The sequence below is a fragment of the Lissotriton vulgaris genome, chromosome 4_1 (genome assembly GCF_964263255.1).
Source record: "Lissotriton vulgaris chromosome 4_1, aLisVul1.2, whole genome shotgun sequence".
Taxonomy (NCBI): domain Eukaryota; kingdom Metazoa; phylum Chordata; class Amphibia; order Caudata; family Salamandridae; genus Lissotriton; species Lissotriton vulgaris.
Window position 1 is genome coordinate 662,847,106 of NC_141691.1, and position 23,435 is coordinate 662,870,540.

General features: G+C 44.0%; 2 protein-coding genes across 6 annotated transcripts in view; one reads left to right on the forward strand and one right to left on the reverse strand.

Annotated features, from left to right (window-relative positions):
• The window catches only part of FYCO1 (FYVE and coiled-coil domain autophagy adaptor 1), a 917,765-nt gene that overhangs the window by 140,855 nt on the left and 753,475 nt on the right, over positions 1-23,435 (reverse strand). The gene's annotated exons all lie outside the window — the stretch shown is intronic.
• Positions 781-22,555, forward strand: CXCR6 (C-X-C motif chemokine receptor 6). The gene is made up of 2 exons (XM_086964927.1): positions 781-909; positions 19,760-22,555. Exon 2 carries the CDS (start codon positions 19,785-19,787, stop codon positions 20,841-20,843), a length of 1,059 nt encoding a protein of 352 aa, XP_086821053.1. The 5' UTR covers positions 781-909; positions 19,760-19,784; the 3' UTR covers positions 20,844-22,555.

A 23,435-nucleotide genomic window follows, 5' to 3' on the forward strand; every position in this document is an offset into this window, starting at 1 on the left:
TAAAAGGCATCGCCAAAGGTCCACCCGCCAGACCAGGAGAACACTCCTCACCTGGTGGTGGTGGCAGCAGTCGACTTTGGCAGTATGGGAGCGGGGCAGTGGCTTGCCTCCTCGCACTGCCAAAGTCGTAATCAGCTCCTTATACACAATAGGGTTATATCTGGTCATGCAGTTTTGCCCTCACCAGAGGTATAATGCACTCTGCCTTAGGGCTTTGAGGCCTGCTGTAAGGGTGACCTACCTATACCTCTGGCAGTGCTGGTAGGCTTGGCACACAAGGATGTGTGCCAGGTCCACTCTTCACGTTCAATAGCACCACAACACGCAGGCTGCAATGGCAGTGTGAATGTGTTTGGTGAGGGTTCTCTTAGGGTGGCACAATACATGCTGCAGCCCTTTGAGACCCTCTCTGGACACAATGCCCTTGGTACCACTGGTACCTTCGACAAGGGGCTTATAGGTGGGCCAGTGTTGTTCCACTTGTGGAAACAAAGGCATAGTTTTGGGTTAGAACACAGGCGCTGGGAACCTGATTAGCATTCAGTCAAAGTTGCATTCAGAGTCAGGCAAAAAGTGACAGGTACACATGCCAAAAGGAGCACTTTCCTACAATCATCATATGCATGTCATAGATGACTGGCAAAAAAAAACAAGTCTTGTCAGGGGCACGATATGTTTGTAATATCGCTTCCTGTTGTTGCACCGTGCCTAAGCTCATTAGTTCCCCTCTTACTTTTTTTTAGTCTTCCGCCCTAAAACGGAGTGCAAGCCACTAAAGCAGGCACTCATCTTACACCACAAGAGAAGACAGTTCCTGCCTCTGTCAGGTTCCCCTTCTTGATGGAGAGGCAGCCCGCGTCCAGCATCAGTGTAGAGTTGAGGTTCCGCTGAACGAAGCTTTACTTGGAGGTATGGATTTTAGGTGTATGTCTTTTAAAATAAGTTATCAAATCTGCAATGTTGGAGAGGTGACTGTCGATGAGTTGGTTTTAATAATTCCACATTTATCTGTCAGTGGGTGCTCAAAAGCGCTTTTTAAGACACCTTTACTTCCCGCAGGTGCCCATGGCTACAGGGACACGGGAGATGGAGTTTTTGTCCCCAAGCTTTCCTAGCAAGAAGACATCTGACATGAAGTTGCACTTGTTTAAAGTTATTTTAAATGCCAAAACTGCCACGAGGGCATGCGTAGCAGGTAGATTTGTAAATATAGTGATGCAGGCTTGAACAGTGTTGAAACGTAAAAATTCCCTCTTCTACTCAGTGAAAAAAAGAACATTGCTTTACCGACCAGTACGCAGTATACATCCGAGTTTGTGTCCCCGAGTGAGCCTTTCCTTGGAAGTCGAAGTTCAAATTATGTCAAAATGTTTTGGTTCTGTTGGTTCAGCATACCCAAGAGGTGTGTCGTCATTCTAAAGCCTGACGTGTTAACTGGTCACAAAACCGATGTAAAAAAAAAAGAAACGATTTATAGAATAGATAAAAGTGAACAATCAGACAATAAACATGTATTCTTCACGTGAAGGATATTTTACCTTGTAGTATATATTGTTTATAGAGACTGTGAGTGCATGCGATCCCCACCAGAACAGACACTGTTTGTTGGGTGTTAGGCCACTGACCCATATTGGTCATCGCCTACGCTATTGGTAAATTCGGTACAGTGACCGTCCAGGTGTGGTGTGGTGCTTTACGTATGGAAAACACATGTTTGATTTCATTCCAGGATGTAGCAGCTATTTGTTTTGAATCATAGCACAGTAAAAGAAAAAACGAAGGACTGCCGTACGTTTCACTGCGTTCATGAATCTAATGAAGGCAAAAAATCATAATAACCCATAATACTGAGCGCTCTTACTTAGCCCTGTTAGATTTCCCACAGCGCCTTTAATGCCCTTTACAAATTTCTGACAATTTCAGCCCAACTATGCTTCATTATTAGCCATCTTAAGCAGTTCATTGTGTCAGTGCACTATATAACCGTCCATATTTTATGTTATTTTTTTTATCTTCTATCCCTATCCCTGTGTGGCTCATTGATCGGCATTTCTTTCAATAGGGTACATTAGGTTGAGTCGTGCACACCTGGTTGGGCCGTACCCCAGAGAAAGAATACCTGTCGAGGCATATCTTCTTGGCCTCCCTAGGGTCTCACTTGGAAAGTTAGTTCCGATGCGGTATTCAATGCAGACTTCAAGGATGGAATAAAGAAGGTGATTGTGAAATATTTCACAACACAGTGTGCACAGACCTAAGGATTTGCAAATGAGAAACCTTCAAGGGTGCTTTTCGAGGGGAGAGTATGCATGGGTTTGTGTTCGGAAATCATTAGTTAACATCAGCACTTAATTTTTGAAAGAGTAAGTGTGGGACACAAAGTTCTTCTCAGAACTCAACAGTTGGGGCTAGGAAGATGGGGGGTTGAAACCCAGGACCGCGTATTCTTGATTCCACCACCTTCTTCTTTAATCCACCACAAGGCACTGCTTGCCACGTTATCTCTTTCAGTGTCCTACTTTTTTCCCTTTTCAAGGATTTTCATCATTCCCTTTCTTCTTCTTTTCTCCTTTGTGTTTTTCTCTCTCTTGCTCTCGGTCAAAGTCGGGAGAAATAAGTGCTCATTTCCAAAAATGACTGCTTGTGGGCCTCACCTTCAACTACCGGCTAAAATTAAGCACTGGTTAAAATACTATGCATGGCTGAATGAAAGTAACTTAAAATGAAGAGGTCGACAAATCAGCGTAAAGTGTGCTCACTCCTGTGTTATCATTGTAGGGTTACGTTGTAGCAATTGCAATTGTTAAAATGTGCACAACCAATAATATTGTGCAAAGTAGGTGCAATCACCTTCTGTACAAGCCATGTCCCATTTATTTACCTATATGTGTAATGTGGGAGAAATACCACGCTCAGCCTAATACCACTGTTATTTACAGCGTATCTGTACTCTGTTTAAATAAACGCAACAGTGCCTTATATTCTACTCATCTATTGATTGTCAGCCAATACCAGCAAGGGTGAAATGCGGTCATGACATCTATAACTAGTAACCTTTATGGAGTCACATTTTCTATCTTGTGCAATAGCTATAAAAGGTAGAGTGTCTCACAAATCTACAAGTTATTACGCCAGCCTAGTTTGTCAAAATGATTGACTGAATCAATAGTGCCCATCCAGTGGAAGCAATCAGGAGGTTTAATCAATTTTCTTAAATTTTATTTGTTTGCAGTAGAACTCGTGGGTGGCATCCCAAGAGGTTACATTGTTTTTAAAATGATTTGAAATTTACTTCTATATTCTTCTGACTCTTTTGCTTTCCTTTTGAGTTGTATTTTTACATTTAGCCCTGCTAATGAGTGAGACAAGGCTACGCTTTCAACGTTTTTCATTTGGCACCGTGGTGCCCATCTCAGAAGGCCTTTGAATAAGTTCTACCACTCCAATATGAAACACATTTTCTGGCCTCTGTTCCCCCTCAGCCTGACAGTAGTCTTTTTTGTAAACTGTCAGCTTAGCATGCAATGGTTTGGTAACGATCACTTCGGAGCAGACCTACACCATAATGAAGTCCCCAACCAGCTCTTTTAGAAGGCTTGGGAAACAGACATCTACAAAAACAGCTCAGTCATTTTCCATATATAATTAATTGCCTACCTGATGAGTAGAGACAATTCACAAATGGTTGGGAGGCCTTGTATGTTTATAACAGTTTCACATTGAGATTTGTATTTAGAATTCTGCTTAATTTTGTTATGCACAAATGTTATATCACGGTAAAAAGAAGAAAAAAAACTAGAAAAGGGGGTCGGGTGAAGGTTAGTTAAACACTTTAGCCCATTTCAAATAGAAGACAATATACATGCAGTCCTCTTTAAATATATTAGTAGATTTTCTTCTATGTAAATTCTGGATTACCACTAACATCCGAATTTTTGATTTCATTTGCTGGTCAGGTAAATATGAGCATCACACCAGATGCCATCATGGCCTATATCACTAGAGGCTTTGGCTTGCGCTGATTTTTACTCCATCAGAATACAGTGGATTTACACACCTGGCCCCTGGGACATCTGAAAGTTTCTTTCCATGTGATGGCGAACACAATTTTTCAAATTAGAGTGAGCTTTTCTTCAATTCTTTTCTCAACCTTAAGAAACCTGTAAAGTTTACACCGGCACATCATACAGCAATGCAATCGTTTTGACACCATTTTGTGATTAGCATTCTCTAGATTGCCCACAGATCTAGATATCTCTATTACCCTAAATCTATCTTTTCAAGTAACTATGCAGGTATTTTATTCTGCAATACAAGTCTTGACTTACTAGTTGGGCCTTCTGTTCTGATAATTAATATGTGAAGCTTGCCCTGGCCAATTTCTTCCAATTCTCTCTTCGCAATCTGGATCATTTGATGCTTTAGTTTTACTAAGTTCCCCACAAGGTGTTTGATCATGCTTTCTATTGTGTTGTTTTCTCAAATGCTACCCTGAGCAGTGGGGTGCATAAAAGTATGACAGAATAGTGTAGTCAGCCTGGGTATTTATGAAATAATGTGCACAGATTGATCCCGCTTGTCCATCTGTCTTCAGTGTTTCTTCGGAGACCGTTCTGTCAAACCTAAGTCAGTCCATAAATATCCCTTGATTTTCTCACAGATCCAACTTGACCTGGTTCCCTTCTTTCATTTGCTACCCATCACACTTCCAATTTCCTGCTAAGGACTTTCTCTGTAAATTTTCAAAAAGCCCCTTGATGTATCCCTAATACATACCAAGAATTACATCAGGAGTCATTACATCACAGACACTACATTACATGTAAGTTTTGGCAGATTTTCACTGCAGGTAAGCACACATATGTATTAAAATGTTTTATCTATACATACAAATTCACTGAAAAAACAAAGGTTAATGTGACGAATTAGTTACGTGAAAACTTCAGTGACAATGTAACGTTTTAAACTCAAAAGACATTGAAATTCACCATTGATAGTTATCTCAAGAAACTTTAACTTGTGCCCTCGCCATGCACAGCTAATCACTCCATATATTACCACTCAAGACATGTTCTGTATAATCATCGATAACATCACTGAAACATATGAAAAGACAGAATTGATGAAAACCTGTGCATGGCGGGGTGCAAGTTATAGTTACCTTAGGGCACCTAAAGGTGCGGCGAGAGATGGCTATAATGGTTTGATCTCACCCAGTGGAGCAGTTTTTCTCTGCTGTCTGTGTTCTATGCCTGCAAGAACACAAATAGAAGAGTTGACATTCTTCCTGCCTGCACTCTTGTAGGCAAAGAAATGCAGTGTCTCATGGGATGTGGCACCTGGGCACTGCTGCTATTGAACCCCAGTGGATGGGTTCCCCGGGACACTGCTCCCATCGGGTTCCTGTGGATAGGGTACCTGGTGCCATTGGATGGCACAGTGAGGGGACCCAATACCCCTTCCCCACAAAAACATTCAGCCACAGGGTTTTGAGTTCCCTGGGGCCCTTGCGGGGCTTGGGAGGAGTGGGTTGCATGCCCCCTCCTGAAGAAACTAAAAATTATCATCCTCAGGGCCCCTAAGTGGCTCACATGCCCCCACCCCAAATAAATAAAACAAACTTTGAACGCAGAGTATCCTCTCATTTCACATTTTATATTTTGGTGTACTGAACCTTTGACAAAGTCAGTAGGCGTGCCATACTTAAAATGACACCCTTTGTATTGTTACATCATGTAGTCAGCTGGGCGTGCCAGCATGGAGTTAGGCGCCCGAGGGCACCCGCTGCCAACCTCACGCTGCGCACAGCCTTGGCTGTACGCTGAAGGTTGGGTAGGGTGACCCAGGGGGTATTTTAAAAATTTTCACCCAATTCCATCATTGAGAACAGCTTTGGATCATGCGTAGGACGGGGTTGGATACAGGGCCAGGTATGCAAGCACACATAGCCTTTGTCGGTGCATGCTGTGGGTTAGTCAGAGGGCCTGGCCTTTGGCCCTGCCCTGCACTAACCCTCTACGAGTGGCCAATGTCTTGTTGCTGGGCAACTCCCCACTATCATGCAATCTCCATGGACCCCCACCACACATTTTTTTTATTTCCTTTTTCTTTTTGTGGTACTGCAGTAATCTTACACACGCGGCATCCCATGGTACCACGGTATAGTGGTGGTTTCACTTTTTAATGCTTGCATGGTCCTGTGATACCCCATGGTAGTCCCACAGACCTACAGGAGAGGGTGGCGCTGGGTCCCATCATGGGAGGCTTTGAGGGTCCGTGGGATCAGCAGCACAATTTGTTTTCTTTTGTGGTCCCCAACCCCACAAGGTTCAGGGTTTGCCTACCTTGTCGACTTATTCTTTTTTGAAATCTCAGGACTTGGAAACCGAGCCCTGAACCCTTAAATGGTGGATGCAACATTTCTGCTGATGTTGTGGTCAGCCAATCAAATTGCTGGGTACCGAGGGATGGGTACCAGCCCAGTCGTACAGATGAGGAAAAAAGCCCTCTTGGCTAATCAGATTGGTCTATTTATTGAATACGTGGTCCCACTGGAGTAGGCATTACACCCACAGGATCAATTAGCCAGATACCACTATATTTTGAAGTTTAACTTCTCAAAATAGGCTGAACAGATTTATACAAAATCACAAAGGCACACTTTCTGAGTAAAGAACAAATTCTGGTGTAATTGTGTTCAGCTGTTATTTTTGTATCACTTCTTAAAAAGCCTCTGGGAATTTGCATGGGGAAAGCACATTTTGGACCCATTTTTTCAAAACGTCCGCAATGACACATCGCCCCAAAACTTTGCAGGAAGAAGCTGAGGTAGATGAACTTTTTTTTCTTTAAGGTTTCCTGAACATTCTTCGAATGGTGCCAAAGTTATTAGCAAATTAAAAACGCTCTTTCTATGGAAACTCTAACCTTATTACAACTACACAGTAGTTGACTTGACAGGAGCTGCTTATATTTATTCCACAATGGATTGGATGGTATTTTATTAATCCAAAGATGTAATACTGTGCCTTAAATAGTAAAATGCTTTGTCATTTTTTGTTTTTTAGCTAGGCATGAATGGCATTGACCTTATCCTATGCTTAAAATTTCTGCTAGAAAAACAGAATTTTGAGGTGAGCAGTTATGCAGCACTCTAAGCCTGAGGTTTATATGGGCTCAAGACCATCCTAATAGAATAAGCGGCTAAAAACCAACAAAGGCAAGTGTATTTATTCCTACCTTTGAATGAAGTTGAGCTGAATATTGCTGGGCTAGCTTGTTCCATCAACATGCACCCCACCATAAGGGTTGTGCATCCAAGGATTGCAGCAACAGATCCCTTTTTTCAAAACCTGACGTCTGCTGAGTAGTGAAAATATTCTACATGGGCCAGCGTTAAGACACTTATGGCCAACATATCCCAAGAACTGTAAACTTTAATCTAATGGATTTTAGTTGTGAGATACTTTTCATGTAGTATTGCAATTATAGTAATGGCATTGATAGTAAATGACATACCTCTCTAACGTATTAGTGTATCAAATGTGTTCATGAATTTAAAATTAATTTTATAACATTCGACAATATGTATATTGTGCTTTACGAGGCATTTGGTTTTACTTTCCTTTACTTGTCTTACTTTACTTTTGTCGCTCTAAATGAGGAGGGTATGCCAAGACATGGGTCTCATGCTCACTGTGCCACTGGATTCAAGCTAGCCTGGTTGATGAGGGGTGATGCCCAGAAACCAGTCCCAGGATGCTTGTTTCCGGTCCTTGGAGACTCTGTAATGGCAGTTCGAACTGGACTGTTCCCACGAGTAGCAGGGTCAAGACTGATTTGCATATGGCCGGGTCCAGATTGGGGTGGAGCGGTGAGCAAATAAAACAATGGATTAAACCCAGATCTGTGACTGTGGGTGAATGTTAGAATTGCTCAGCATTCCGCTCATCATCTGTTCCTTTTGATAATGTTGCCGTAAGTGGGAAGAGTATGCCCAGACGTGGGTCCAGTGCTCACTGTGCCACTGGATTCAAGCTAGCCTGGCTAATGAGGGGTGATGCCCCGAAACTGGTCTCAGGATGCTTGTTTCTGGTCCAGGGAGACCATGGAATGGCATTTCAGGCTGTACTGTTTTCATGAAAAGCAGGATCAAGACTGATTTGCATATTGCTGGGTCTAAACTGGGATGGCCTGGTGAGCAAAAAACGATGGATCAAATCCAGATCTGTGACTGGGGGTGAATGTTTGCATTGCTCAGCATTCGGTCCATCACCTGTTCTTTTTACTCACTGGTTCTGGAGCATATAACTCACTATTGAGCTATACATCTAGTATATTCTGGATATCACAGACTGAGGCAATGTAGGATGTCTCTGCTATGGAATATTGGATCTTACTACTTTATTAACCAGTGGTTAGGAAAGCAGACAACTGTTAATTCCTTATACACTCCAAAAAATTCCCATTACATGTTAGGGCAGAGGAGAAGCATAAAGTGATGCAGCTGATGCTCAAAATCTTGTGTAATGGGGACAACGACTGATATCAAAGCTTCTCATGCAGCCCTCAAACACAAACATTTTGGTTGGTCACAAGGGCCTATAAAATACTTTTAACTGATACCATAGTAGATGTATATAAGGTTTCTCTAACTAGCAGCTTGTGAGCTACTCTCCAGCTATCTGAAAGTACCTCTCTTGTCTGTAACCTAGCCTACTAAATTGGAAGCTTATGCTTGGATGCATTAATATATATGTATATACTTGAAAAGCCTGTATTCAAGATCACAATGTGTGTATTTTCAGAATTCATAAGCTGCTGTTTGGAGAAAAAGGGATGAATTTCCAAAATATATTTTAAGATCATATTTGAGAGATAAATCATGCCCCGTTGGGGAGACTTAATACTCATATTGTTACCTTGGTACCAGTGGTATTGCAACTATGGCTGTAATCTATTACCCATATAGAGGCATTCAACACTGATCTAGCCTTTTTAACATTACTGCTGGCAACCATGCCTGATAAACTGAGGTAATCGCTGGTGGTAAACCTACATGGGGTGGCCAGAAATGTAATCCTGCTTATTGTGGTCACTATGACACCACTAATAACATTAGTTGCTCGGGATGATTTTCAGTGGGCATAAGTAGCTCTTAGTAAAGGAAAGGTTGGAAAGTCCTCATGCATACGACCCCCGCCTAAGCTGTGGGTCCTCTACAAAGTTTTCAGCTGCTGGTGTAGGCTTACAATCTTGGGGTTTGGAAGGCTGACATCAGTAAAGATATTTTCTTTGCCCAGATCTCTGCATGTTACACAGAATATGCTGCTCCAATCCCCGAAACTAATGACTGACCACATCCAAAAACAGCTCCTCATTTGTTTGGAGAAATCGTATTCCCAGAGTCACATTTTACAAAAGTACACCAGAGGGTGTTTTTGGGCTTCCTAAAATATGATCATACATTCAGGTGGCACAGATCCGCCTGGCTCTAGATTTGACACAACTCAGAGAACAAAGGTTGGCTTCATGTAGAACAACACTTCAGACAGATTTTGGCACAGAAGCTTCTCTGACTCCCACAGTGGGCAAGGCTGGGAAGACAATGCATGCTGACAATCACACAGATCCTACAAGATGTCTGTCAACAAATCAAACGTAAGGCTGGATCCACTACGCTTTAAAGTTTGGAACAGCAGCACCAGAACGGAACTTTAAGCTTCACATGAGTTTTGCACTGGACCAGATCTAGAAAGGTAAGAGAAGGATCAAACCATGAGAAAACTACTTTAGAAACTATTTTTGAGAATAAGTTACTACGAAAGGGGATAACGTGGCGACCGGGGTAGTCAGGCCCAAAGGGCAGTCAGGCAGTGCCCGATGTGCTGGTCTGACAGCTCAGTGTGCGGGCTGGTTCTTTCACATTTTGTCGGACAGTTTTTATTGTGGATTTCCCTGATATTAAAATAAACATTTGCCTGCAGCATGTGCAAATTCATGCAGCGTTCCATACCGTGCAAAACATTTAGATAGGGTGTCTTTAGAGTGTTCAAAACTGTCCCAATTTGCAAACATGAAACACTTTTTTAGTTATATAATTCACTAATGGGGGCCACTTTTATTTTAGGGCCCGGGCTATCTTTTGTCCCAGTCCCACCGTGCTTGGCTACAATGGACAACTGTAGATCAAGGCCCCAAAGACAAACATAATCATATGCACCAATGAGAGAAAGATCTGGGCAAGAGATAGGATACACTACCTAGGAAAGAATATGACAGAGGGCCACGAAGAAAACATAAACAAATTACTAACCAGTTTATACTTGTCCCTAAGACAGCTTCACACAATGTTTAGCAGCTCAGACGTGTTGGAAAAACTGCGGTGAAAGGGGCACCTTCCTACTCATGAGGAGGTCATGTACATTTATCCATTCATATTGGAAATACATAATTTACAAATTAGTGCGTACACAGCCGTTGGCAATACCCTTGAGTGAGTTAGTGGAACACAGTGACTATCCCTTATCTGCACCACCGGGCAAACTTACTACACATCTACTATTGACTGCCAGATTGACACTAGCTCAGTTCTGGAAACATCCTACCATTCCCCCACTCCATGTGTGGTGGTAAAAACATGGGATATCTGTGTGCTTGAAAAATTTACTGCAATGGTTCAAGATAGGACTGACAAGGAGGCGTTGTCTAGAGCATGGTCGGGTAAGACGTGTCAGTGCGTAGCGCCCAGCTGGAGCGGAAATCCTGCAAAAAATCCTGCCAGATTACCACCAAGCAGTAGAAGGCCCCAATGAACAAAATCTCTAGGAGGGGCACAAACAAACAAAAAATAGCTTCAAGGGCACGAACACAGTGAGAGTGAGGCGCACAGCCACATGCAACATTCCAAAGCCCAAAATGGCGTATGTGGGGCCCTGATGGCTGGCTGGGAGTGAAGTGCCGTCGTGCGATGGGAGGAATCACTGGGCTCTCTCCAGTCTCGTTCCCCGCCTCTTGCTGCCGCGTGGGCGGAGCCCCGGACTCTGTGGTAGCCAGCGGCCGACCGCTACAGCCTTTTTGAGATGTTCCCGGAGTGGGGTCAGGGTGGCGTCGGGGGGGTGGATGATGTGAAGAGCCCCTGGGGCGCTGCAAAGGGCAGAGGCGAGAGACGGTGCAGAGGCCAGCCGGCTGCCTCTCGCTTGCTCCTGGTCTACGGCAGGAGATGAACAACAGAGAACACCGGCTGGAGAAGAGAAGAGAAAGACCCGAAAGAGGAGGGGAGGAGGGCCCAGAGCCAATGGTGAGAGGGGCCAGCCCTTACCAGGGATAGAGAAATGCTGGGGGTGAGTGTGCCACCAAATACGAGGAGGAGACCCCAGCACCGAAACACGCTGGGTGGCCCGGAGTGAGTAAGAGTGGGTGGCCGGAGAAGTCTGGGAACCCCTGGCTGTACCTCCCCGAGGGCCCTGACTTGAAGATCCGCCCGGGGCTGCAGAAGACAGGGGCCCACGCTCCATCTGTGAGTGTGCTGCAGCTGCACGAGTGAGAGGGATCGCGCAGCGATAGAAGTGATGGGAGAGGGTGCCCACCAGAGGCGGTGCTGGCCCCTGAAATACATGAATATTGGGAGCAGAAATCGTCCTACGCCCTGTCGTCACGATAAAAGATGGGAGCCCAAAACAGTGACAGCGTGCAAAAGGTCCAACAACAGGACGGGAAAGCTGGACCAAGTCCCATAAGCTCACAAGACCTTTCTGTCCCCGAACATCACAGGAGCTGACAAACCCAGACTTCTCCTGCGGAAGCACACACAAGCACCAAGCTCTGGGAACCAGGGCAAACGCAGCACGGAGGAGGACTTACAGTGAGACAGGAAAGCTGGAGTAAACCCTATTAGCTCATTAGGCCTTCCTGTCCATGGGAATCACGGGCGCTGCCGAACCCAGAGTTGCTAGCAAGAGCGCACCTGAACACCTACGAATTCGGCTCCCACCCCCAGCCCAAGATGACCAAAGACAAGGACCCGAAACTCCCAAGGCAGGGAAGATGGACAAATACATCAAGGTGGCAACCTTGAAGGACCCTGCACAGCCTCTGCCTGATACTCCATGCCATACAATCCTCTAGTGAAGCACTTGAGAACAGAATCGGGGAACTACATTTAGAAGTTACATTACTCAGACAAGATCTCGGAAATGTCTCTAAGCGAGTGAAAGGGAAAGAGGATCAAGTCTCGAAAGTGGAAGATAAGATCTTTAGAAGGAAGTAATGGAACTTTACAGTTCAAGCAGCGAATTACAGTGGCGCATTCAAGATGCTGAAAACAGGGCACACAGAAACAATCTCAGATATGTGGGGTTCCCAGAAGGTGTCGAGGGGACGGACCTGCCTGCGTTCTTAACCAACTGGCTAAAAACTATAATCTCACCTGACCTTTTTTAGGTGGAGCCTGGGCAGCGCATGCGCTGCTTTGCGAGGCACGCTGTATTCGAGTATGGACTTGAAGCCCTGCCCACTCTCCACCCATTTTTGTCATTGGCTGGTGTCCTTGTTCTTCGTAAATGCTGGCTTCTGATTCATTAATAGGCTTGTTAGTCCATCCTTAGTACTGCCTTGTCTTCATTTGTAACCTCCCATGAGGACTTTTCCTTTTACTTCTGTTGTTACACTGTAGGTCTTATTTAGTCTGTAAGCACTATTTTCTTTAATGAGTTTCTCCTACTGTGGTCACGGCATGCTTTCCTGGAACATTCAGCGTGCCATGTGTGTTTTCATATTCCAAGCAGCCTGGGACAATGGTGGACACTTCTATGAAATGAAATAGGTTTCACATTTACAAGAGTTTGAGCTATTGGCATTGTGAATGCCTTTTATCTATGTGTTAATTATCAAACAGATAAATAAAAAACATTATCATTGACAATACAAATAGCTTAAACTCTCTTAAATGCGAGACCTATTGGATTGCAAATGCTTCGTCCTAGAACGGACGCATAGGGCACTGAGCACGAAACTGCCACCTAGAGCACCACCAAGTCCAATTATAGTGAAAATCCTTAATTCTTTAGATCGTGATATGATCCTACACGAAACACGACATCTAGGGGAAGTAAATGTAAATGTACATGTATTTATATAGCGCAAATCACCCACATCGCAGGCATCTATGCGCTTGCTTAGGGAACCCGTCCTGGTATTCCCCTGTGAGATAACCCCAGCAGGGTCTCCACAAGGTGAAAGCCAGGCATCCCGCCGCGAGGGGCCGTTGTGGAGATTAAGCAAGCTATTGCCCAGAGTCGCAGAGTGTGAACCCTTGAGTCGAGTAGGCACCGGGACGAGAATTATCGAGTCCGTGGAATTATTGAGCCCAACCCCCGTCGAGGCGGGGAATTGAACCCTGGTCCAGGGCCGATCTCAGCTTCCGGGTCTGCCGCCTCTAACCCCTGACCCACATTTCTCCACAGACATGAAAACACCAACATCATGATCTTCCCAGACTACAGCTGAGATGTACAACGCCAAAGGAGGACTTTCGACTAAGTAATAGCAAAACTACGATCTCTGCAGGTACAATACATGCTTCTGTTCCCAGCAAAACTGAAAGTTATATATAAAGGAAAGGCACTTTTCTTTCAAACACCTGAAGTCGCATGCGCATGGATTGCGGAGAGACATACTCTGCACCTCCCTGGGACACAGATTTGAGATGTCAGACGGCCTCGATCGATGGAAGTTAGACCTGCAGATAAGGCAAAGATGATCAAGCGGATCAAGTTCAGATCGAGACGGAAAGTCCAAGGGACACCATCACACTTAGGGGGTCCAGCAATAGAATTAAGGACACAACAAAAGAGATCCGCACAGTAACTGCAGAGGATGAGGTGACAGATGGGTCTAGCCAGCGGGATTCGCATGCAGACTCAGAGGAACAGAGGGAATCCTCGGAGATGAGTGCATACACCCCTTGCTCACAGAAATAGTAGCCATGTAGGAGGGAGCGGAGGCAAGACAACCCCCAATGTCGAGAGATGAGAGACAAAGCAGAACCTAACTGACTGACAAATTAATCCCGGTTTGTTCCACTGGCCGAGAACTGGCAAACATCAAAGAACTGTACAGTAGAATGAAGCTCCCCCCTCCACCCCCCCCCCCCCCACCCCAAGTGGCAGTACTGAACGTTGCAGCGGTCTACCACAGACTTATTTTGACATTTTATTGGCCCAATGTAGAGGGAGTTCATAGGATTTTATTTGCATCTAAAAGGGAGGTGGCAGACCTCTCTGTCTTTTCCCACACACAGTTGTTGCATTCCTATATTTCCAGTTTAGTGAGAAGGGCTAGGGGGTGGGGAGGGTGGTCGAGAGGAGGGTTTGGACTGTTATAACGGAAGTTCAAGTTGATCACATCAGGACAGAGGAAAACACACCTGACATCGGGAAGGTGCATACACATACCCGGGATTACGTAAGGAAGAACACCCTTTCACTCCTAATGCACTCATGTCCACCCCATAGAAGACCGGACCTGTTCGGTACTAATGTGGAACGTAAACGGGCTGGGAGACAGGTTAAAGCAAGGCCTATTGGCCCAATACATTAATCGGCAACAATCAGATATAGTACTACTCCAGGAAACGCACTTGCGGGGCACCCAAGCAACTTTCTTGGATGGGGTTTCTACACGGTACTGGCACATGTCGGCTACACAACCGGATCCAGAGGAGTTGCAATCCTGATTAAGAAATCACCCGTCTTTGAAATAACCCGTAAATGGATTGACCCGAGTGGTAGATTCGTATCTGTGAAAGGCACATGGGGCAGATGAAATACCACAATCAAATGCTGATATGCACCTCCCAGGCTGCAATCCCCTGTACTACTTAAAGTGGCAGACATACTCCTAGAGACCCCCACATCCTTCCGTGTGCACAGTAAAAGCCAGGTTGGGAATCCGCAACAGCACCACAGGTCCCACACCACTGGCCCGTTTCGCTCACACACTAGGGCTCACTGACACATGGAGGTCCCAGCACCCACACACAAGACAATATTCAGGTATGCAACGTTTACAACGGAATTTTTACAACGCACTACCATTAGAACGCAGGCATTACCACGCATACCATTACAACGCATTGCGCTGGGGGGCGGTCTAGGATAGGGAATAAGTATAATTTTATATCCAACACCTTCCCTAGTGTCCACGGGGACTGGAGTTGGAATATAAAATTATACTTACCACTATCCAGCACCTCTAAGCGCTATGCGTTGTAATGGTATTCGTTGTAAATACCGCGTTGTAAAGGTATGCATGGTAACAGTATGCGTTGTCACGTCATACATCCCAATATTCATTCTTCTCATAGGCCCACAACATCTACTCAAAACTGGACTTCGTCTTTGTGCCCTCAGGCGAGCTGGGAGCAGTAAGTCAGGCAGAATGCCTTGCCAAGGGGACTGTCTGACCACTCACCCATATGGGTGCAAATAGGGGTTAAAACCGGAGACACACAACCAGCATGGAAACTAAACGCCTGGGACCTACAAAATAGCTGGATTATATGTAGCCTCTGGACAGACACAAAATTTTTCTTTTGGGAGAATGCAGGAACTGTAGAATCTAGGGTCACATTGTTAGAGTGATACAAAACTGCATTGAGAGACTGGGCTCAAAACCAGATATCATGGGCAAAGAAAAAATAGAGGGAGAAAACAGAGCAGATAGAAAATTAGCTACTCGCCTTAGAGAGGCAGGTAGCCCATACCCGCTTTTCTCCAGACAATTAGAAGTTCTCAGATTAGAATATTGTGAGCTGCCCAAGAAGAGGTGAGGCAGCAGAGGCTGGTGACACTGTATCATATCTATGAAGATGGGGCTAAGGCTGGGAAATTGCTCACCTGGCTTAGCAAAAAGGAAGCAAATGCCAGATGGGTAGGCTCCATCATGGATGACTGGGGCGAGACTCTCTCCACAGATGAGCAAATACCCTCAGTATTTGCAGAACACTATGAAAACGTCTATGGTAGGAAAACGTTTAGTAATACAAATCACATCAACGAATACCTTGCAGGTATAATGGTCCCTAGGATAGCTCTAGACAAAGACTTAACACTGACGGAAGTGGGAGAGGCTGTGGCCCGACTGAGACCGGGGGTAAAACCCCGGGTCCAAACGGACTGTCCGCAGAACTCTTTAAAAAATGTAAAGATCTATGGGCCCACACCTCCTGGGACTATATCAAGATGCATATGAGGAGGATCCTCTCCCAGCCGACCTCCAGACAGCCACTATCGTAACCATTTGCAAGCAGGGCAAACCGAAGGACAAATGCGACTCATACCACCCCATCTCACTGCTGAACACAGAGGTAAAAATCCTTGTGACAATCCTGGCCACACGACTCTTGCGAGTCATAACGACCCTTGTTCATTGTGACCAATCTGGGTTTATGCCCAGCAGGCCAACTGGATGGAACCTCCGCAGAGCACACAACTAGATGATGGCTATAAAAAACCGTAATGACCAGCCTTTGATGCGATACACTGGCCCTTTTTAGACGCCAGTCTCATTAAGTTCAGGTTCAACCCGAATTTGAGGAAGGGGGTGTTCTTACTGTATACTGCACCTAAAGCAGCAGTGCAAGTCAACGGCAGGATCTTTCATACATTCCTGATATCCCGTGGGACCAGGCAGGGATGTCCCCTGTCCCCACTATTATTTGCACTCCTAATTGAACCCTTTGCCTGTGCAATCAGACAACATCCGGGGTAAGGGGCTTCAGGGCTGAACCCGACGACCAAACAGAAGAAAAAATATCACTATGTGCGGACGATATTCTTTTGTTTGCTACAAACATAGACACAATGATCCCCATAACGTTCCAAATACTAGAGAAATATGGACCGGTATCTGGTTATAAGAATAAACTGGCATAAATCAATACTATACAGCTCAAATCACATAACTGAATGGCCGTCAATGCCCAGAGACCTTCATGTTGCTGCAGAAGGTTTCCGATATCTTGGGATCTTTCTAACATCCTTCGTAGCGGTCTGCCGCACACAAAACATCCTGAGGGTATTATCACATTTTAAACTGGAAGCAAATAGATGAAGAGAATTACCTCTAAGTATAATGGAGTGGGTAGTCATGTAAGATGATTTCCTTGCCTCCATTTTTGTATGTATTACAGAGCACTTATCACCCCTTCCCGAGAATGATATTCAGGGAAATAGATTCTGAACTTCGAGCACTGTTGTGGTTGAAGAAACAACCACAAATTGCTCTAAAGACACTACAACGAAAATCATAAAATGGGTGCCCGACATCGAAGTATATTATTGGGCGACCCACCTTACCCCCTTCAACGACTGGCTACATGCAGCAGGGCGCAATCCCACTTACTGACTCAAAAGTGAGACAGGGACACCACATACATTTCTACATTATCTGTATGGGGGATAAGGACACAAAGGTTGCTTCCTGCAACATGGGTCACCACAGAGGTATGGGAAAGGACCACTAAGACACTAGGCTAGGCCAACAGGCTAACTAGGGCTACACTATTGTGGAAAGGGAATTGGCTCCAAGACGTTGGTGAGCTACAGGGATTCGAAACATGGGACTTGCTGGGGATCTCCACTGTGGGTGATGTTGTAGCAAAATTAGAACTCAAATCCTTTCCTACCCTCCAAACTGAATTCAAACTTCACAATTCTTCAATTTTTTAAACATACTCAACTACACCAAGCATGGAGAACTGTAATAGTACGGGAGACTGAACTATCGGAATACGCACCACTAGAAGGGAGAATATTACAGGAAGAATTTACGAACAAAGCTGTGTCACTTACCTACAAAACGATAATTAACAACATGCCAGATACCCTGGGAAAGTTGAAGGAAACATGGGCAAGAGACCTGGGGGAAATTGAAGAGATAGACTGGGAAGTAGCCCTGATGCAGCCTAGAGAGGTTGCAATAAAAGCCAGACTATGCCTTATCCAGTTTAAAGTACAACATGGGTTGGGTGAGTCTGCACAGTGCCTGTGTTGTCTAACCGCTGCTGGAAATTTCCTACACACAATATGGGAGTGTCCCGCATGCAGAAGTACTGGGATGTGACAATCAAAGAACTGAATGCAATACTGTGTGCTTCCCTTCCAGCTGACCTAAAATTCATTTTGGTGGGAATCCCATGCGATATTGATATCCCTAGACCCAAACTACTTTCCAGCTCATTGGGACTGGTAGTGGCAATGGAGATATAGCACAGTGCTGGGGCACACAAGAGACTCTGACACTACACAAATGGAAACAGGGCATGGACCTATACATGGCAGCAGAAAGGGTGATATACCAGAGTCGAGTGTGCCCCAAGAAATTCACTAAAACCTGGAGTAGCTGGATGAATTACTATGGTCAGGTGCAGAGTTACGACGACACTCAAATTACCACAGTGGGGTCACAAGTCTAAAAGAGCCCAGACCAACTAAAGACATTAAGGGGACCAACAAGAAGAGATTTACACACAAGGAGACTATACACAAGGTTGTGAGGCTAGTATGTGCCTAGATCAAGTGTGGTCACTAGAGAGATGAAAACAGTATGAACTCGCCTGATTAGGATGTGATCTGTTGTTATTGTTTTCTCAAATAAACGGAAACAATAAAAATATATATATTTTTTAAAATATAGGACTTACAAATTAAAATCCACATGGCTACTCTTCCGGAACTCTATGAAGAGGGATAGGGGGGCAGGTGCCAATCCTGCCCTGATTCCTGAACTGCTGAGAAAAGCTGAGCTCAAATGAATGGACTCTGAGTCAGAAGACTCCTCAGGCACAGACTCCCCTGCATAGTCAAAGACAGGGCCGGACAGGCCGTAGCGGGCACCGGGCAATCCCCCAGTGCGCTGCATGGGTGGGGGCCGGTTTTGGGCCCCTGGGGGCCGATTTTGTTACAGGGCCGTTTTTGCAGCATAGCTGCTAAATCGGCCCTGTAACAAAATCGGCCAAAAACCGGCCCCGACAAAAGATATGAGTAACAGAATAAATTGTGTGAATTGTTACCCCAACTTGCGACGGTGTCTCCATCTATGTTACTTTGGCTGTTTTAAAACCAACCATATATATACAATCATGTTGTGCGTTTTGCATCATCTGATCATTGCTTGTACTGTACAAATGTTTGCAGATCAGGATTTACAATTATGTTACTTTTATAGTTGTAAAATAACTGGTTGGGCTTTATAGTAAATGAGATATTTGTGTTGTGTTGTCCCTTGGATCAACCTTCAGACCATCTCCATTCAACTAGGTTGTGACTGTTCAATACAGAAGGCTTAGGGATCATTGTTTCTAAGTTCTTATCATATTGCCTAGTGAGGAACTTGTCAAAATCTCATCCTTGATATCACTAGGCTATTCCTGAGACTGCAGGGCTTGTGGGAAGACCCTGACATATAGTACATATTGTTTAATCATTATTGGTGACATTTCTATAACACAGATCTTCACGCAAGCAAAATTACATACAATTATATAATGAATGAGGTTCACAATCATTAAAAACATGGACAAGCCTTTACTGAACTGAGAGTCAACAGAAGCCTTTTCAGGCGTATACATCGTTAGGCAAATATGTGTGTGTATTTAATCTCTAGCACATTTCAATTATGTATTCACTGTTTGTAGCAGCTGTAGAATTCGGATTTATATGTAATAACATTTTCTTATTTTTGTTTTGTGAATGACCAGAAGCAGCACTTAAGTTAAAGCAATCATGGACTACGAATACTATGGCGAGTTTGAGGCCAGACCTCCCAACACCACGAGGGAACCTCACATTCCTGATCCTGTTATCCATGCCCTTCTTACCAGCTTTCTGCCATGCATGTACACGATCATCTGCGTTTTTGGACTGGTGGGTAACTCAATGGTTCTGGTCGTTTTCATCTTCTACGAAAAACTCAATTCCCTCACCGATGTGTTTCTGATTAACCTCGCCACAGCTGACATCCTGTTCCTACTCACTCTCCCATTCTTGGCTTATTCTGCCTCAAGCACATGGATTTTCGGCCTCATTATGTGTAAATTCATCTTTGGCATGTACAATATTAATCTGTATACATCTATGTTGACCCTCACATGCATTACAGTTGACAGGTTCTTCGCCGTTGCGCAAGCCACCAAGGCCCGCCGATTGCAAGAAAAGATCCGTCTTTGTGGAATAGTCACCTGCTTTGCAGTTTGGACAATCGCCATCCTATTTTCAATTCCACAGTTTATATTCCATAAATTATTTGAACATGAAGGCAGGCTTTTATGCATCCCAGACTATAAGCCTCATCACGTTGGACAGGTGGTGCATGGATTTCAAATGACGGCTGGATTCTTTCTACCTCTTTGCATCATGATTATCTGCTACTCCATAATCATCAACACCATAATCCATGCCCGTGGGATTGACAAGCAGAAGTCCCTGAAGATCATAATTGTCATAGTCGCTGTGTTCATTGCCACTCAATTGCCCTATCACATTATCATGCTAATTTCTATAATCGAGAGTGAGTTTAACCTGGACCATCATTTCAAAAGAGCTTTGATCATCTCGGAAACCCTGGCCTATGTTCATGCCTGCCTCAACCCCATCCTATATTTTTTCATTGGAGCAAAATTCAGGAAAACGTTGAGGAAAATTGTGAAAGAGGCTTGGTGTGTTAAACATCAACGAGAAGTTAGCAGTCAATTTAAATCCTCTGATGACCCCTCAAAAACATGTTCTGCTTCAAATAATATAGAGGCCACAAGTATGATCCGCATGTCTCAAGTGCACAGTTAACCCTTTGAATAAGGGCTGGGAGGTAATTCTGATAGGGGAGTTGCATTAGAAAAGTAGCAGAACTCCCAGGAGTGCTTGTTAGTTCTTTTCATCATTTTGAAGGAATGCTAAAGTGGAGCAAGGGGCCCTGTTGTGAGCCAATTTTCCAGTGCAGCACAGTTTGTGCTAAATAGTGTTACTGACAGGTAGTGTACTAAGCCACTTATTTTTTGGTGGTGTCATAATAAAGACACAGCAATAATGTGAGCTAGTAGGTAGTAGGGGCCAAGGATGCCAAGGGGCGCTTGTGCTGGGCCATGAACTTTACAGTGGTCCATGGCTGCCCAATGGCACTCACTGGGTGACAATGGAGGTCTTTGGAGTTCCATGGGTGGGCTTCATGGCTACCAAAGATTTACAGATGCTGTGGATAATTGTCTGACAACTGAAATAGTTAAGGCATGCATTAGAATCTTAGCCAAGAGTGGTAACCATTTATTGCAGTACTAGAAAGCCAACTGGTAGCCAACTGGTAAATGTGTACAACACGTAGTTGGCCAATAGCACTAATTAAGTGTCGACTAAAAACCTGGCAATAATTGCATTTCCCTCGTTCTTACAAAAGGCATTGGGCTACAGTTGCAGAGTTTGGGGTATTTATCAGATGTTTACCCAGTATTATGAATATTTTATTGAACACTTGTGGCTTTAACAACAGCATCTAGTGATTATCAACTTTGAATATGATAACTAGCCAATATTGTCAAGCGTTATGTTTTTGATTACAACCTAGGCTTAGAGACTCAAGATAGTAAGAGTGCACTGGATACTCGGAGAGTGGTGTTACCATCAAATATTTAGAGGGACACTAGTAATAAAGAATGAAGCATTAAATGTATGGGCACACATGGAGACTTGACCATAGGCATCAGGTATATAGCTGTGGACTAAAATGTTGGCTAGTCGGGTGAAAATTATAAGAGTGAAAGGCATATTTGACCACTGGGGTGAAGGCAATAGATATGCACAAGAGACACGGCTAAACACAGCATGTCTTTAAGTATGAACTATACGATTTGTAAAAGCATCAATGGTTTAGGTGAGGCTGTGCCCAGGACAATTGCACAATATCAGGAAATATGCAATTGTGTGGTGGAGAACTGGCCAAAAAAATCAACTGTGTAGGTGTGCAACGAGGACTTGTACAGGCTGAGTTGTAAGGTCTTATCAACAATTATAATTTGCATCATGTTTCGGCTTCTTTGTTCACTTGCCCCTATGCACCATTAGTTATCCATCTCCCTTTATCAAAGCTTGTATTTAAGAGCTTCTACCAGCCACTTGTCCTTAAGCAGTCTCTTGATGAATGTGTTCCTGAGACTGAGGGAGGTCCTTGAACTGTAGCAAGCTGAAGCATCAGATACTAATAATGCTGTATAGTTTTCGCCTTTGTGACATGTTCAGTTAAGTTCAGATACCTGCTTCGACACTTGTAAATTGTATGATTCTGGGCAAATCACAATCTTACCCGATCTAAAATTATATAAATGTTGTATATGTAATGAAACTTGAGTATTCACGGTTGACTCTTATTTGTTACGGACTACCGAGGGGATAGGATACCCATTGGTGTACACTTGATTAAGCTCATATGCATATATGTTACTGGTTGTTTTATCCCACTGCATAGAACGATAATAAAGTTTGTTTGCAAAAAAGTTTTAATAAATAAACCCGCTTGATGTCGTCCTCCTACTCCCCGTTTTAATGTACATTGCTTTTGTACTACACTATTAGGCAGGCACTATGTAAATATATTTTCATACATACATAATGAGGGTGATTCTTCACAATACGAAACACCTTTTAGTGCTAAAGTTTTTCAACCCAAGCACAAGATGTGTTTTGTGTTTGTTTGTATCCAGTTCAGCTAGCGCCAAAACACCCTAAAGTAAACGTGTGCTGTACAAATCGCAATAACATAACATATTGAAACCTCATTTACAATATTTTAATGGACGATGCCTAGACCACAGCGGAAACTATTTTAGAGTCACAAGATGGAGGTGGCAATGGTACTCTGCATTTAAAAACTTTAATTTAGTAATTTAAAACAATTGCACAACAATGACAGTTTTCTTTTCATATTATTTGATAAGAAAGCTGTTGTCCGACAAAGGCACCACACTCTCACAATGAGGTCCTAATATGTTTCGGTCTCAATTTCTTCTTCTTATTGACAAGTTTTAAGGAGTGGTACACTAGAGCAACACAATCTGAAAAGACAATTGTTTAGATACGATTCTGGGTATCAGATCGGTGCTCACCTGGACGCTAAAGCGAGGCTGCAATCTCATAATAACACAGCCCTGACTTGAATTTGTTCTCAAGCAGGTGATAGTGATAAAGCGCGGGCTCACCTGCTCGTTTTACCATACTCACCTGGGCCCATAAAACATACACACTTTGAACAGGGAAACCTATGCTCAATCAGGATTTAATTAACCTTTTAGGACCTATACTCATTGGCTTACCAATCCTAGTTACCAGTACCTAGAGTCCGAAGGGATTAAGGGAGTTAGAATAATAGGTAGCGAATAAACATTGGCATTC